Here is a 17,642-nt window from a genome sequence, read left to right as displayed (position 1 = left end):
TAGGAGAGTAACCCTTGCTGGGCACAGGCAGGGGACGGGAGAGGAAAGACTAGTGTCCAAGACCTGTTAAAACCTGTCTAGACAGAGGAGCTAGCTCTCTGAGGAACAGCTCTCTGTTCTCTCAGAGGAACAGCTGTGAGGACAGAGGCAAAAAGTCCCACCTGCTCCCTTCCCACCTCCTTTCTGCCATGCTTGTCAAGCATAATTGTCATAAAGTCCATGTTTGATCATTTCAAGTTTGGAACCCTTCTGGGTCTGTTTCTTTTGTCTCTTTTTTCCCCTGATGGATTTTGTTCAGTTGTCCCTATTATTTATTGTATGCTGGACACAGCACTCTAAAAGAAGTGACAAAAGGAAAGAAAAAGAAAAACAGAATAGGTGGGACAAATAGAAAATATTTAGTAAGATGGTGCATTTAAACCCAAATATATCAGTAATTGCAATAAAGATAAGCTGATTAAATTCTCCAATTAAAAGATAAAGACTATCGCACTGGTTAGCAAAACAAAAATCCAAATAAATGCTGTTTACAGAAGGTATCCAAAACATAAAGGTATAGAAAGATTCTACATTAGAGGATGGAAAAAAACAAAAAGCATGTCATGCAAACCATTAAAAAAAAACAGCATGTTAACATCAGAAATTATATACTTTAAGGCAAAAAATCATTATTAGTGATAAAGAAGTTTGCTTTTTATGATAAAAGACATCATTTACTAGGGAAATAAAATAAATTTAAATTTGTATGCACCTAATAGCATAACTTCAAAAATATGAAAACAAACATAAACTACAAGGAAAACAGACAAATAACACAATTGTGGTAGATTCTAACACACTTCTCTCAATAGTTGATGGGGGAAAATGTATGCAAAAATAGACGAGACTGAAGACTGCATAGCACATTTACCCCAGTGACCATTTGTAGATGCCTGAGCCTCACAATTGCAGAGATACCTATATAGGTGGAAGGGGCTAGAGCAGGGAGGAAGGGGTGGGAGTCAAGGATACTTCCCAGCTTCTGGACTCGGTAAATGGAGGATGCTGCTATATCTAATTATTTTATTTAACTCCACATTGTTGACCACTTACTAGGGTCTGGGAGAAACCACTGAGATAGATGCCACAAGCTGAGATTTGGAGGAAGGAATGCAAAAATAATAATTCTTACAATCTATTGAATATTTTCTATGTGGTAGGCACGGTGCTCCGTGCTTTGTGTTAATTAACACTTCTTCCCACCACAATCCTGTAGAGTGGTTATCTCCATCCCATAGATGAGCTGAGGTTCAAAGAGGTGAAATAAATTGAATAGGCTGCAATCACTATCCTCATAAAAGCTCCCAGGAGGGAAGACAAGACAGTAGCACAGTGGAGAGTTGAAGTATGGCTGAGAGCAGGGAGCACCTGGCCTCCCAGGCAGAGCCCCAGGGCCCCAACTAGGCAGGCAGGCCCAGAGATGGGGTGGGGTGTTGAGGAGTAACTTCCTGTCTGTATCAGTTGGGCTTCCTCTGGGATGATGGTCTAATCACTCAGAAGATAGGCTTCCCTTTCTGAAAACAGAAAAACTGCTCCAGTGGGCAATGCCCTGGGCTCATGGCAGAAAGCAGGTTGTGGTCCCTGCCTCAAGAAACTCACAGACCAAAAGAACGAATGACCAGTGCCAGTGTGAGGTTTTCCTAAGTGGTTAGAAAGGGCATCAGGGGCAGGGTTTAAAGTCAGAGGGATCAAGATGAATTCCTCATGGGCTCTGTTTCTCTCTGGCCTACCTTAAGTCCTCGATTCTGCAGTTCTGAGCCTGGCCACTCTAGTGGCCCAAATGATCACTCTTCTTCTCCCACCTGTTTTCCATGCTGGGAACCTCTCCCTTTAGATGGTATCAAGGATGCTCCCTCCAAGAAGCTCTCCTAGATTGATCTGCTTCACTCTCTCCCTTCTGTCACTCTTTCCCAAAGACTGTGTTCCTCCTTTGTTTAAATTGACCAGGCCTTCTCTTTGCTCAGTTCCAGGTCCCCCAGCTGGCATCAAAGCTGTCCCTTCATCGGCCAGCAGTGTGGTTGTGTCTTGGCTCCCTCCAACCAAGCCCAATGGCGTGATTCGCAAGTACACCATCTTCTGCTCCAGCCCCGGGTCTGGTCAACCGGTAAGGGGACCTCAGGGCCAAATGGTGAGGGGAACAGGATCCCTACGGGATCATCTGGCTTTCAAACCAAACCTTGAGGCTGCTTATATCTGTTCATTCTGGAATCCTAGTTAGGAATGGGCAGAGGTCACCCCAAAGTGACTTGAAGCCTGACCTACCATCCATCCTGGGTCAGCCCTCTGCCTCTGAAGTTGCAAGATTGTCACAAAGCTTAGAGTCACAAGTGGGAAGCACGAGAGGGAGGCCAGCCAGATATTCAGTTCTGTCTGAGGAAGCTCCTAGCAGGCTCCCAACTAATGACTAGGGACAGGCTGCTTGGTGGCCTCGGGGAAAATGACCTTCCAGCAGGGTCACTCTGGGCATGCAGGTGCTGCTGGAGCTCTGCCTGAGTGACTGTCTCAGCATGGAACCAGGTGAAGGGGAGGAAAGACGGGGCACCCCAGAGAGGCAAGGCATCGCTCCAGCCAGGGCCTGGGCTTCAGCAGGGGAGTCTGCAACATTTGGCTCTGCCCTGGGAGCAGAGGGTACCCTGAAGTGGAGATGCAGTACAGGTGGCCAGCTCACTGAGTGCCTCAGGGGCTCCATGGGGTGGAAAGCCAGGGGTGGGTCAGTGGTATGTGCACCAATATCCCATAATATGCATCCTTCCCTCTGCCTCCTGGGGGTGCTCTCCATCCACACATGCACCAAGTCCTTCTGAGAGACATCGCTGCAGCATGCCTATTCTGGGTCCAGGAACAAGTGCAGACACCTGCCCTCAACAGGTCTCCAGTCTAGTGGGGTAGGGTACAGAGGGCCACGAGTGCCATCAGGGGGATGGGCTGGGTGAGGAGCCGGGGCAGGAAGGGGTAGCCAGCCATCAACTCGTCATCAGCCCAAGCATCTGCATAAACTTCTGGCCACCAGGGAAGCTGCCCTGAAATTGCTCTGTAATTGTCCTCTCTGCATTCCCATGGTCTTTCTGAATTACTCTCCCAGTGGTAGGTGGCCCAACTTCTCACCATTAAGTCCAGAATTCTCTTCCCAGGGAGGAAGCCCACCAATGCCGTCCCCTCCTGGCCATCCCTGCGGTCACTGCCTCATAGGCAACATAGTGTGCATGACACACCCAGGTGGCAGTACCCAGAGCAGGGGACAGGACGTGACAACACCCAGAAGACCACTCATGCCCTCCCAGCCACCCCCTCCCCCTGCCTGCCTCTTGACAACAGCATCCATTAGAGCTGCCTCTTCTGTCCTTTGTGTGAATGGAGTTCTGCCATTTGTCTGGCTCCTTGTACTCAGTGCGGTTTTGAATCTGTGAATTCCATCCACATTGTTGGGTGTGGTTGCAGCTCATTCTTACCTCTTCTCTGCATGCATTATGCTATCCGTGGATATCCCTGGCTGGAAGGCTCCAGGGTGGTTTTCGGCTTGGGGCTGTTCACAAGCTGCTGTCGAGAGACATACTCAAATATGTCTCTCGATGTCCATGTGCATGCACCTCTGCTGAGTGTGTACCTAGGAGAGGAGTCGCTGGGTCATGGGGCCTGCAGATGTTAGCTGATACCACCTCGCACTGTTGGGTGCTCCTGTCTGTCACACTCCCACTCCTGGGGGATAAGAGTTCCATTACTCCACATCTGCACAGGCCCGGGCTATTTTCTCATCAACATTTTCAGTCTCCAGCTGTGGAACACTGTGCCAGGAATATCATGGTCACTGAATACGTGTTTGATGAGTGAATAAGTAGCAGCCTGGCAGTTGTAAAGTCTTAGTTTCCTTTCATAACTGATGGGAGAAGGTAGCCATTCTCTGGCTTGGGTTCTTGCTGTCATTTTGTCTCTGATAATGAAGCCCTTCAAAGGGATTGGTGTCTGGAAGCCTCCTCATTAGCTCAGGCTTCAGGAGCCTCCAGTCAACTCGCCGGGGATCCTCTCCAAGGCCCCAGAACAGAACTCCTGGTTCCCATCCCCTCCTCATGCTGCTGCAGGTACTGAAACTGTGTTAGTCAGTTTTCCATTACTGTGACACATACCTGACATAATCAACATAAAAAGAGGAAAGGTTATTTGGGCACACAGTTTCATGATTCTCAGTTCATGGTTACTTGGCTCCATTGCCTTTGGACCTGGGGGGACACAAAACATCATGGCAGGGAATGTGTGATAGAGCAAGATACTCATCTCATGGTGGCTTGGAGGCATGAAGAGAGACAGAGGGCCAGAGTCTTTCAAGGGCACACCCCAGTGACCTAACTTCCTTGCACTTGGTCCCACCTCCTAACAGTTCCACTTCCTCCCAATAGCTGGGCACCAAGCTTCCAACACATAGACCTTTGGGGACATCCAAACTATAGGCAGGACCCTGCCTTTGTTAGGGTTGCTCAAATGTCCTGAACATGTAGGAACTTCCTCTGTCCAGGAAAGATTCCCATAAGCCAGGGTCGGACAAGGTCTAGTATGATGAGAACTCCAGTTCAGTCACATAGGGAGATCAGGAATGAGGATAGGGAATTGGGGCTGAGCTCAGTGAGGGACCCAGGGACCCAACCACCTTGTGTTGGCACAAATATATTCCAAATTCCAAACAACTGCGTTACAAGGTCATTTATGAAAGATCATTTATGAAAGACAGATCTGGTGGAGTGCCAGGGGTGAGGGCACACATATACAGGCAACAACGCAAAACCCTGGGTGTGAGTGTGGGGTTAGAGGCAAACGCCTGGGAGCCCACGCGTGCTCGCATACACTGCTGGGAGTTTGTGAGCGTGCCTGCGTGGAATCCTCAGAACCAAATTGTGCATGAGGCTGACTCTCAGTGATTCTCCAGGACAGCTTGAGCTGCACTGAGTCTGGGTAGAAATTTCACCAAATACCTTCATACAATTGTTGTTTTCCTCTGATTATAAAAATAATACTATTTTATTCTAGAAAATTCTGTGAATTATGGAAAAGAATAAAAAGGAAAGCAAAAGTTACTTGTGCTCACACTCCCTGAACACTGGTGACATTTTGGTATACAGCCTTCTAGTCTTTGATCCACACATAGATTATTATGAGTTGTCTTAGGGTTTGCTTTTTTTCTGCCATAATTAAAATAAAATTTCACATAATGTTCTATAATTCGCTTCCTTCATGTAATTTATGTAGACACTTTCCCACACCATCAAATATTCTTTTGAAACATGATCTTGAATGGCCATTTATACATGATCTATTTAACAAGTCTCCTGTTATTCTATATTTAATGTAACTTTCACCACATAAGTTATGCTTCAGTGAACATTCTTCACAAAAGTTTTTATGCACCAATTTTAATATTAGGGTAAATATACAAATCCCTGGGTTGCAAAGAGTACATATTCCTAAGGTTCTATTTACATATTTAAAAATTGCCCTTCAGAAAATTTCACCAATGTTTGTTTCTACCAACGTTATAGGTACCTGTGGTATAAAATGAACCACCACCATTGTCCTGGTGCATCTGTATTCATTTTGGGTTTGCTTTTGGTTTGTTTGGTTTGGTTTGCATTTGTACCAGTGGATTTTTATTTTTAAAAGGTATCTTATTTGAAATTACCTTTCCTTGATTACTGGTTAGATCAATTGTTTTTATTGGCTACATTTCTCTTTTTTACATAAATGTTAAATCATGTTCTTTGTTTTTTTGTTAGGGTTGCTCATATTTTTCTTATTGATTTGTAACTGTTCTTTACATATTAAGGAGGATAACCATTTCCTATCATACAAATTGCAAGTACTTGCTATTCATTGTTTGCCTTTTGATTCTATTTTTGATGTACTATAGTATTTCTTTTTACAGAATTTAAATTTATCAATTACACATTTCTGTTCATAATTTTTGCCTTTATGATTAGAAAGACATACAAATATTGGCCTACAGTTTCTTCTTTCATGATTTGCCTGTTTTAAAAACCTTTGATCCACTGAGACTTAATTGGAGATATGACTGAGTACTTTAAGAGTGATTTCAAGAGATTCGTAGGGAGTCTAGATTAAAAGGAAGGCACCTGGGATCTGAAAAGCATGCTAATATCTTTAAGGGGAAGTCAAACTTTTCTGCCCTGTGTAGACAGAAAGGTACACTCAGGTACACACTGACACACTCAGCTTTTCTCCACACATGCACATGTATGCACACATACACACACAAACACACTCCACCCTCGCTGAAAATAAACCCAGAGGAGAACTGTCTCAGTTTTCAAAGGCCTGGTGCACCCTTTGCTTCATTGTACCTCACAGTTACAACATGGGGGGTGGGCGGAGCTGTATTGCTTCCCAACTCACAGGAAAGCACGCAGACAGCCCAGGGAGCCTGGGCCACACTATGGGTCACATGTCTAGTAAGAAGGGTAGACCCATGCTGAAGCCAGGCCACCACCCCAGACTTCCAGCACAGATAGGAACCATGGACTGGATACACCAGCACCCAAGGGTGGTGTAGCTTAAAATGGCTTCCCAGCCTCCATGGTTCATGGTGGCTCTGCACCTGTCCCCACAAGGTCTTGGATTAAAGGCTAGACTCCCATGAGGGAGGCAGGAGGAGGAGTCTGCCAGGGAGCACTTTGGTGGGGGCACCTGTACCTTCTCCCTAACATTTTCCAGCAGACAGTCTAGGACCCAAAAGGATGCTTTCTGCTCTTTTGTCACTGGACTCTCAGCTCTCCCATGGGGCATGGAGAATGGCCCTCTTGACCACACATCTGTCTGGAGCCTGTCCTCAGCACGTACGTGCATGCATCTATCTGCATGTCCATGTGCATGTGAGCATGTGGGCAAGATCCCACGATGCAGAGATAACTAATTACTGGCTCCCTCTGGCCTCAGGGCCCCCCATCTGTTCCAAGGGATGCTCCCCGTCCTTGGACTTCTGCCCTGATTTCAAAGAGGCCCTGGTGCTATCCTCCTCTCCCTTCCCCGCGGCTGCCCAAAAAATAAAATAAAATGAAAGTCAGCCCCATCCCGCCTGTACCAGGGAAGAGGCTGACAGGAGGTCTGCAAACTAGCGCTTATCAAAAGCTCCTTCTCAAATTCATTTCAATATCTGAGCCTCTGGTTTCCAAGGCAACATAATCTTTTCATCAAAGCAACTGGTAAAACCACTGGGATCTGATATTGTTTTGTTGGCAACTTGTCAAAACTGTCATTTGGTTAAAAAAATTTTATAGATTTATGTAACCTACAAATACATATGGCGATCTATACCACTAATAATCGCTAATCAAGTGCTGCCCAGTAAAGCTTCCATGGCTCCCTGTCCCGCCCCTTCCTACAGGAGGAAGGGGCACAATTAGAAAGCAGGGCTGGGTCTGACTGAGCTGGGGGGCCCTCTACAACCCTAATAAGGCAAATACCGTCATTTCACTTCCTTCCAGAGACTCTTTCTTTTCTCGGGGCTTTCCTGGGACCCTCTGTCTCCGTTCTTCTTTCTCTGACTACCCTCATCTCAACCAAAACACCCACCTTCCCTGGCCTGGAGCCATAGCGGCCAGTGCCTAGAACACTCGGAGACAGGAACTGGGCTGACCCAGCAGCTCGGCAGGACAGGCCTGCCAGCTCCCGTCAACAGCACAAAGTCCATCCACTGCAACTCCAAAAGTGGGAAAGAGCACGCTGCACAGAATCCGGCCTCCCACCTGGGCCCCCGCCCCCTCCTCCAGGGCACTGAGGCAGACTGCAGGCTGGAGGCCAGGGCTGAGTCTGCCCTTAGTACTGCCTCACCTCTGCCCCACAGGCTCCCAGCGAGTACGAGACGAGTCCAGAGCAGCTCTTCTACCGCATCGCCCACCTGAACCGTGGGCAGCAGTACCTGCTGTGGGTGGCTGCTGTCACCTCCGCCGGCAGGGGAAACAGCAGCGAGAAGGTCACCATCGAGCCTGCCGGCAAGGGTGAGAAACATGGGGCTGGGGTAGACGGGCAGAAGGTTCCAGAAGCTCCCTTCCAGAATTCCCGTTCTCCCCAACAGGGGCTGTCTCCCCTCCGCCTTACCTGTGGCTGTGAGGAGCTGGCCACTTGCCTCCCTCCTGCCTCCACCAAGACTGGGCCTCTGCTGCCCCCTGACTCCAAGAAAACCACACAACAGGCTGCTGGAGCCCCATTCCCAGCTCTGCAGCATGTTCCCGTTAAATTTTAGTTTGGATTGAAAGGGGGAGCCACCCTCACCCTCACCCAAAGCTGAGCCTTTGTCACCATGCTCGGCGACACCAGAGGGGACTCAGCAGGGTGCACTGCTGCCACCAGAGCAGCTGAGGCTCCCAAGAGAGTCCATGCTAGAGCCCGTGCTGCTGCCCGGACACTGCGGGCAGAGGGGTCCTGCTCAGGTTCTAGGCCTGAATCAGACCTCCCTAGGATGTGCCCCACTGAATCCCTGCTCCGGGCATGGGTGTGGCATGGAGATGCACCCCCACACTCAGAGGAATGGCATTTCTGAGCCCTCCACCCAAGACCAAGTCAGACAGCCATGTAGTGAAGCTGTAGGCCTCTGTGCCAGTCCTGGGGTATAGGAATTGGCCAGCGAGCCCAGGGCTCTAGGTCCTCCACTCGGCTCTGGTCTCCCTTCCTCTTACTCTGTCCCCTCCCCCCGTCCCTACTTACTCATCTGGCTCTATAGCCCTGGAATCCCAGGGCCTGGACGAGGATGGGAGGGTACCTGCCTGGCCCAGCTGCCCTTCCTGGGGTGATTCAGGCTTCCTCTGGTTCAGGCAGGCTTCAACCTTGCCTGCCATTGGCTCAGAACCAATGAGCATCCAGTTGAAGTCCTGAGGTGGACCAGGGCTCCCACCTGCCGACCAACAGGCACTGCTATCCCCCTGTGTGACCGTGAGTCTAAGACATAGGGGACCGGGCTTAGAGAGACAGCCTTGCAGTGCTGGACTGGCCCTTCTGGGCTCTCTCCACACGGCCTCCCAGGGTGCTGCCTACTCCTTCTCTAGAACTCAGCTCCTTTTTCCCTTCCTTTAGAAGGGAAAAGGCCTAGAGCCTGTGATCGTCCTGAGACAACTGGCACTGGCCCAGAGGTAGGGGTCCCAGGACCCAGCTCCTGGCAGAAGCCCGGCCCCAGCCCCTGTAGACATTAAATGCAATGCATCCATACGGGGCTTCCAAGAACACATTTATACACCCCTCACAGCTCCCCAGCGAGGTAGGAAAGACAAGCGCTGTTGTCCCCCTTCCCCACTCGTACACACTCACCCACACAGCCCCAGCCTGGGTCAGAACCAGCTCTGGAACCAGGTCTCTGGAGAACCCCATGTCCTCCCTGAGGCCCTGAGGCATCTCTCTGGCCCCATGGTGGCCATCATAATGCAGGCCCCTCTGGTCCACCATCTCTAGTCACCGGGCAGCCCCCACTTCCTGGGAGCAGGCCTCTCCTCTCTCCAGCAGCTCCCTCGGACCTTCCCTACTCTCCACCAGCCCCCAGCACTACCCTCAGGGAAACCAACCTCCACTCCCTGCACCAGAACCTCTCAACTGGCTCCAACCACTTCACACTTTCCCCTGGCCGAGGAGGCCACTGGTCCCTGGCCACTCTGGCCGTCTGGGGCGCAGGGTCTCTCGGTTCCCTTCAGTCGAGCCTGGAGATCTCTGTGGCACCTGACACGCCCCCACATCCTGCACTTCGGCCTGTGCCTTCTGTGCTATCACTTACCAAGTTCTCCCAGCCCCTCAGGGGCATTCCTTGCCCTGTCCTCTGTGCCTACATGTCAATGTCCCCAGAGGGGTGGCCCCACCCTTCCCATTACTCCCAAATCAGCCTCTGGGTCAGATATCTGTCTCATGCTCCAGAATGTGGGGACCCCGCTGGGCTCTGGCTGCCCCACACCCTCTCCAGCCACACCGGCCTTCCTGCAGTGTGCCTTGTCACCGCCAGGGCACCATCTCCACCGTGTCGGCCCAGGCTGAATCCTGGGAGTCATCCTCGCCTGCCCCCATCTCTTCCAAAACCAGTCAGCCCCCAGGTCCTGTCAGCTCTTGTCCTGAGCCCCTCATCTCTCCCCTCTGCCACATGTGGCTCCAGCCCGCATACCAACCCCATCCTGTCATGGTCTGTCCCTCAGGACCTGCCCCAGGGCAGCCAGGGGTTACCAAAATTTCCCTTGACTTGAATTGCAATCCAGGGTGCCCCGAGAAAGAGGCCAGGAGAGTGTTAAAGGGTAGAAATGGGGTGACCCTCATCCTCTCTTCCCTGCAGCCCCAGCAAAGATCATCTCATTTGGGGGCACCGTGACGACACCCTGGATGAGAGACGTCCGGCTGCCTTGCAATTCAGTGGGAGATCCAGCCCCTGCTGTGAAGTGGACCAAGGACAGGTGAGTGGCAGGCCCCAGAGGGGACGGGTAACCCCCGAGAAGAAAGAGTCTGGGTGTGCAGACTTCCAGCTGATTTGGTTGCCATCTGACCCAGGATGCGCGGCACTGCAGGCAGCCGGCAGCCCCCGCCGCTCCCTCGGTCTGGAGCCAAGGACCTCTCTTCCCTGTGCCTTGAGGAGGCCAAAGTTACTGGATAGATACCCACAGGAAAAGCTGAGCGAACCCCAAGAATACAGGGTCCCTTAGCAAGCCTCCTTCCACTCCCATGCACCTGGGGAGGGTGGTCAGGACGAGGGGTGCTCGCCATAACCCCCCTGCTCTCTCCCCCTGGCAGTGAAGACTCGGCCATCCCCGTGTCCATGGATGGGCACCGGCTCATCCACACGAATGGCACACTGCTGCTTCGCGCTGTGAAGGCCGAGGACTCGGGCTATTACACCTGCACGGCCACCAACACTGGTGGCTTCGACACCATCATCGTCAATCTTCTGGTGCAAGGTGAGACCCTGTGAAGCAGGAGGCTTGGGTGGGGACGAGACAGAGGACTAGAAATTCCACCGCGAGACAGAGGGTTAGTGGATGGTGGGAAAAACTAAACCCCAGGTGGGGAGGGAGGACCTTGGTGGAACAGAGGTGGGGATGGCAAGGAGGCAGGAGGGGCGAAGAGGACAATGAGCAGAGTGGGGGGACCTGAACAGGGAAGATCCAGTGCTTCCCACCATGGAGACCCCCACAACCCATCACTGGGGTTCTCCTCTGTGCTGAGGGCTGGTGGCTTTTCCTCACAGTTCCCCCAGACCAGCCCCGCCTCACTGTCTCCAAAACCTCCGCTTCATCCATCACTCTGACCTGGATTCCAGGTGACAATGGGGGCAGCTCCATCAGAGGTGAGAAGGGGTCTGGATGAGGAGGGAGGAGGGGAAGGAATCCTGGGGCCCCTGGGCAGGAGAAGGGCTTCACCCAATCTAACCACTTGTCCCTGTAACACCCAGGAAGTGATTTGGGGCGGGGGTATTCAGACCACAAGGGAGGCACTCAAATGCATGGAAAGTGTGCCGCTTGTGAACTGGATGGACCTGAGGTCTGTTTTCCCCTTGGGCATCAAATTTCCCAGTCTGTCAAAGACATAAACATTCCAAATCCATGAAATTTGAATGTGCATGTGAATCACCAGGGATCTTAGAAAGATTCCATTTCTGATTCTGTAGGTCTGGAGTGAGGCTGATAATTCACTTTTCCAGCGATAGGGATACTTCTGGTCAGGGGACAACCCACACCATGGAGTAGCAGGGGTATAAATAGGCTCCCTCTCAAACCTCCCAACTCTGATTTCCTGCGGGATCCTAACTCTAGAGCTAAGGAAAGAGAGCTGTAAACACCCAGGGCTGGACCCAAGCTCCCTTGGGTTGCCATCTAATTTGCATATGCCCCTCCCAATGACCAAAGGCCCCACTCTGCCCGCCTCCTGGAGCGCCACCCCCTCAGGGCCCATTGGGGAGTCCAGGCTGGGCCCTGTTGCCCTGCCCTGCCCACCTGAGCCAGGCCCCTCCCGGCAGGATTTGTGCTTCAGTACTCAGTGGACAACAGCGAGGAATGGAAGGATGTGTTCATCAGCTCCAGCGAGCGGTCCTTCAAGCTGGACAGCCTCAAGTGTGGCACATGGTACAAGGTGAAGCTGGCAGCCAAGAACAGTGTGGGCTCTGGGCGCATCAGCGAGATCATCGAGGCCAAGACCCATGGGCGGGGTGAGGCAGAGTCCGGGGATGGGGATGGAGAGGAGGGTCGGGGTGGGGGAGGCGTGTAGTGGAGGAGCCCGGAGCATGGGGGTGGAGGATGGCTGGCATGGGGAAGTGGGGACCAGCCTCCTAACCTTCAAACATAGGGACTGAAGGGTGGAACCTCAGCCTCGTTCCCATCACTAGAGCATCTTGAGGCCAAAATCATCGTCACTAGGAAAAAATGGTCCCACTTCCCTACCAGGGGTGACAGAAGGGTGGCACTCCTCTTCCTTCCTCCCCATTGCTCATCCTCCACTGCAGAGGCACCTCTCCAGGTCCTTCCCTTCTCTGCCCTCTTCTCCCTCTCCTCCTTTTCCTCCTCCATTCTCTAGATCATGCCCATTCCCACCTGTGCCAACCACTGATCCCTCCGAGCCACTGCAGCCGCAGCCGCCCCGGGGAAATCCTCCCCTCTCCAATTCTCTAACTTCTCTCTCCCTCCGGCCCCCCAGAGCCCTCCTTCAGCAAAGACCAACACCTCTTCACCCACATCAACTCCACACATGCTCGGCTTAACCTGCAGGGCTGGAACAACGGGGGCTGCCCCATCACAGCCATCGTACTGGAGTACCGGCCCAAAGGGACCTGGGCCTGGCAGGGCCTCCGGGCCAACAGCTCCACAGAGGTGTTTCTGACAGAACTGCGAGAGGCCACATGGTACGAGCTGCGCATGAGGGCTTGCAACAGCGCTGGCTGCGGCAATGAGACAGCCCAGTTTGCCACCCTGGACTACGATGGCAGTAAGTCGGGAAGGGCAAGAGGGGCCAGCCCCAAGGTGGAATAAGGAAGCTGGGAGAATGGCAGAGATGGACAAATAGAAAAATAGGCAGAAATACCATCAGGGAAAAGGGCTGGCAGACAGGTGAAGGAGTAGGCAAAGAGAGCAGATTGATATATATTGATACATTAGCCAGGATGGGATCACCTTGCTGCAGTAACAAACACTAAAAATGTGGTGACTTCGCTCAATCAAGATTTTTTTTTCTCTGTCTCCTAAAGCCTGTGAGGGTTGGTTGGTCACATTTTAGCTATGCCATCTTGAACATGAAGCTTCCAAGGTGCCTCAGAAAAGAGAGAAAAGAGTCATCTGTTCTTAACTGCCTTGGCCAGAAGGTGGTGCTCATCATTTCTGCTTACAGTCTGGGAAATGTAGACAAGTATGCAAATATTTGATGAAGACTTAACTGATGTCTATCACATAGGAATACTTCACATACCTGCACCCATATGCACACAGATCCACTGAAAGACACAGAAGGCTGAATTCTTAGGGGGCCACTATTACCCATAAACCTGTTCCATAAGTCTACCTATGTGTCCGGGAAACAGAATAAACACAGTATCAGAAGAAGACGGGAAGTCAGGCACAGTGGTGCATACCCGTAGTCCCAGCTACTCAGGAGGCTGAGACAGGAGAATCACTTGAGCCCAGGAGTTTGGGGTCAACCTGAGCAACAGCAAGACACGGTCTCAAAAATTGAAAAAAAAAAAAAACAAAAAAACTGGTGGTGGGAGCTGGGCCCAAACAAGGAAGGCTTCATGGGGGTGATGATTCTTGAACACAGCTTGGAAAGGAGGCAAGGTCAGGGCTAGGCAGAGGGTTATTTGGCAGTAGAGCTCATCACTGCCTCCCGCGGGCCCCCAAAGTTAGCAGCTATTGGCAATGGAAGGGGCAGGCAGGGAAAGAAGCCCAGGGTTCCCACTGCCCTGCCGGCTCCCTGCTGTTTCTCCTTTGTTTCCCCCACCTGCAGCCTACCAATTCACCCTCTAGGATTGAACACGGAACACCAAGAGGAAGGGAACTACTCTGAGAGGTTTCTGGATAATTCTAAAACAGTACCAGGAAGTCCTTAATATATGGCAATATAAGAACTACACAACTGCTTATGGCTGTTCTGATAGAAACAGACGTTGGGGGAGCATAGGGGAGAGTCAGGGCTCTGTGTCAAGAGGTGGAGGTCAAGACCAAAGACAGCAAGAGATGTCACAGGGTTTTCCCATCCAGGGGACTCTGCACAGCACCTGGCTCATAAAGGACACCGATTCTCTTCTTTACTCCCATCCAGGCACCATCCCACCCATCAAGTCTGCTCAAGGTGAAGGGGACGATGTGAAGAAGCTGTTCACCATCGGCTGCCCAGTCATCCTGGCCACACTGGGGGTAGCACTGCTCTTCATTGTGCGCAAGAAGAGGAAAGAGAAGCGGCTGAAGCGACTCCGAGGTGGGGGGGTTTCCTACAGGCTTTCCAGGAGACGGTGTTGGCCCGGCCACACCAGCCACATTTCAGTGGCCCACAGCGCCATCTGGACAAGAGAGAGTGCCCATGTCCCCTTGAAGGAAGAGCTGCCACTCAAAACTTCGGAAGCCTCCTTAGTCGTTCTTTGCTTTCTTCTCTGTGTCCCCAGACTTTGTGCCTGCAGCAACCAGGGCACAAATTGGTACCAACTGGTGAAGTCATTTGAGTTGTTAAAATATTTAGACATTTCCATGTTGGTTGGTAAATATGTGTCTCTAGGACCCTGCTCAGTTCTGCCTGGGCAGCTTCCATGCCGTGTCAGGTGTTAAATATTTTGAATATTAGGTATTTCCAGCACTTAACACCCCAGTCTGGCAAAAACGAGTCTCTAATATCTCCAATTTCTCAGGGCCTAATATTGTATCTGGCACCTACTAGCTGCTGTGTCATAAATGTTCACTGACTCATTTGAGAAACACTTATTGAGTGCACTGCATCACTGATACTGCCGGACATGAGGGATATAGAGATGAATGAAGAAAGCACAGTCATGCCTTTAAAGAGTTCCATCTAATGTGAGAAACCAGGAGCAACAGTAGCACAGGAGAGGAAGAGACCGATGCTCCCAGAGTGTTCAGGAGTGGATGGATGAATGGATAACTGGATGACTAGATGGATGAGTGGTCAGGTGGTTGGATGGACGGTTGGATGCTTGAGTAAATGATTAAATAGATTGGATGGAAGGAAGGAAGGAAGGAAGGAAGGATATTTTGATGGCTATATGGATGACAATATGAATGGATGGTTGTATGGTTGGATAAAAGAATAGTTGGACTTATGGGATAATTGAATGGGTGGTTGGATGGTGGTTTAGACAGTTGGCTAGAAGGCTGAATATATAAATGGAAGGCTGGTTGGATGTATGCTGAATGCATGGTTGGATGGATGTGTAGATAGTTGGATAAGTTATTGGATGAGTGATTAAATGGTTGGAGAGATTGATAGTTGTATCAATGGGTAAATGGATGAATGAAAGGATGATGGATTGATGGATGGATGAATAAGTAGATGATGGATGAATGCTTGGATAGGTGGATGGGTAAATGAATGGATAGTTGGATATATGGATGGATGGATGGGTGGATGGATGGATGGATGGATGGATAAATGGTTAGATGGTTGGAAGTTTGGATATATGCATGTAGCTATCCGGATTCACTCTGATAGATCATCCTCAATTATCAGGAATCTAACAGATTAAGTAGGCACTTTGATTCTCCTTTCTTCCAATATCACAACCTGAGAGTTCAGGTCATATTCAAAGTCCCTCTGAGATAAAGCAGGGACTCCCAAATCCATGCACGAACTTTTGGGGGACAGATGCCCTAGAGGAAGAAGTGAAGGCTCTTTGTTTATATGAAAGTTTAGTCATCTAGGGATTCCCATTGATCACCTCCACCTCATCCTCCACCTCATCCTCCACTCTCTCCTCTCTCCAGATAACTGAGGATAGATCTTCCACTGGTGCCTGTTTCTTGCCTGTCATGGTGTCTTGTTTAACTAGAGTCCATTCACAAAGCAATAGAGCACATAGTATGACTCCTGATCTTCAGGAAAGACCTCCCTCATGGACAGAATATCTGATAGAAGGAAAGCAGACCTGAGTAAATCCTGAACTGGGAACTAGGAACCCTTATCATGTTTTGGGCTGTGTCATAGGCTCTTACATTTCCCCCTCTGCTTCTTAGAAGATCATCCATGTTTTAGGGAATTCTCCCACCTCATTCCCCATGCCTCTTCCATTGTCATCCTACTCAAATCCCATTCTCACCCCACCCTCTCTCTCTCTCTCTCTCTCTACTGTTTTACAGATGCAAAGAGTTTAGCAGAAATGCTGATAAGGTGGGTATTATACAGTTGCTTCCTCTCTCCTCCCCTCCCCTTTTCCCATGCAGGGGACATAGGAGCCTCCCTCTTCACTCCCAGAATAAGAGACAGGCTTCTAAGATCCCACTTTCCGGCAAAGGACCCTCTCTCAATTCTTTATGGCTCCTTTCCTTCTTCCCACAGCAAGAACAATCGAAGTTTTGACACCCCCGTGAAAGGGCCACCCCAGGGCCCTCGGCTACACATTGACATCCCTAGAGTCCAGCTGCTCATTGAGGACAAGGAGGGCATCAAACAGCTGGGTGAGTGACAGGTGCCACAGCTCTCTGCCCTACTCTAGGTGTGCTTTCCCAGGCCACCCACCATGGGGGCAGCCAGCAACCTTCCCGACAGCACCCAAGGATCTAGCGGCTCCCCCATCAACAACTCAGCAGCCCTGGAACTCACTGTAGTTCTTCTCGAGGCTTTTTTCCCTCTTATTTTGGGGACTTAGCAGTGGGTAGAGACAGAAATTCAGAAAAAGCTCCTCATGATTGTCCTCCTTCTTCTAGGAGATGATAAGGCCACCATCCCTGTGACGGACGCTGAGTTCAGCCAAGCTGTCAACCCACAGAGCTTCTGTACTGGTGTCTCCCTGCACCACCCAGCCCTCATCCAGAGTACAGGACCCCTCATCGACATGTCTGACATCCGGCCAGGAACCAGTATGCAATATCCCCAGGGAGATAGCCTTCTTCTCACACAGGGGTTCCTGGGCAAAGCAAGGGGCAAAGGTGATAAAAAAAAAAAAAAAAAAGAAGAAGAAGGAGGAAAGAAAGATGAGGATGAACTGGAAGAAGGGAAAGGGCACCGGAATTCGAGTCTGGACACCTTGATTGCAGATTTGCTGGCTGTGATCTTGGGCATATCACTAGCCTTCTTTCTCTGGGCCTCAGATTCCTTACCTAGAAATTTAGAGCAAGAGTCAGATATTCTTGGTCTCCAAGGGCCTTCTGTCTGAAACACTGTGACTCTGGACACAACGATGAAATATATCAAGGCCTATTGGGAATGAATGGACAGGCAGGAGGCAGCACGAGAGAGCGCCACATTCTTTACCAGGTGGAAGGAAAAGATGGGGTGGGGGAAGGACGTTGCCCACTGCCCCACGCCTTGACTCTGTTGCTCTTTTCTTCTGGGGCCATACAATGTCAGGTGGGCTGGTAGCATTCCCAAGGAGTTCCTGTGTGCCTTCTGTCTCTGCCCTTGCTCCCACTGCCCTTTGTGCTAAGTGCCAGCTGCCC

General features: G+C 50.6%; 1 protein-coding gene across 2 annotated transcripts in view; it reads left to right on the top strand.

Moving 5' to 3' along the window:
- DSCAML1 (DS cell adhesion molecule like 1) overlaps positions 1 to 17,642 on the top strand; it is a 325,080-nt gene that overhangs the window by 302,490 nt on the left and 4,948 nt on the right. Inside the window, exons 20-30 of one of the 2 annotated variants that reach the window (XM_079104474.1) lie at positions 2,010 to 2,143; positions 7,883 to 8,036; positions 10,340 to 10,457; positions 10,792 to 10,955; positions 11,246 to 11,344; positions 12,014 to 12,202; positions 12,688 to 12,975; positions 14,302 to 14,457; positions 16,344 to 16,374; positions 16,543 to 16,661; positions 16,911 to 17,063. In XM_079104474.1, coding sequence (XP_078960600.1) covers positions 2,010 to 2,143; positions 7,883 to 8,036; positions 10,340 to 10,457; positions 10,792 to 10,955; positions 11,246 to 11,344; positions 12,014 to 12,202; positions 12,688 to 12,975; positions 14,302 to 14,457; positions 16,344 to 16,374; positions 16,543 to 16,661; positions 16,911 to 17,063 — 1,605 coding nt within the window. Of the gene's footprint in view, positions 1 to 2,003; positions 2,144 to 7,882; positions 8,037 to 10,339; positions 10,458 to 10,791; positions 10,956 to 11,245; positions 11,345 to 12,013; positions 12,203 to 12,687; positions 12,976 to 14,301; positions 14,458 to 16,343; positions 16,375 to 16,542; positions 16,662 to 16,910; positions 17,064 to 17,642 lie in introns of both variants that reach the window. The other variant, XM_079104473.1, reaches the window with a different exon arrangement.

This window comes from Sciurus vulgaris (assembly GCF_902686455.1).
Source record: "Sciurus vulgaris genome assembly, chromosome: 11".
Taxonomy (NCBI): domain Eukaryota; kingdom Metazoa; phylum Chordata; class Mammalia; order Rodentia; family Sciuridae; genus Sciurus; species Sciurus vulgaris.
The sequence above is the reverse complement of the archived record's forward strand: the minus strand, read 5'-3'. Positions and strand labels throughout refer to the sequence as shown.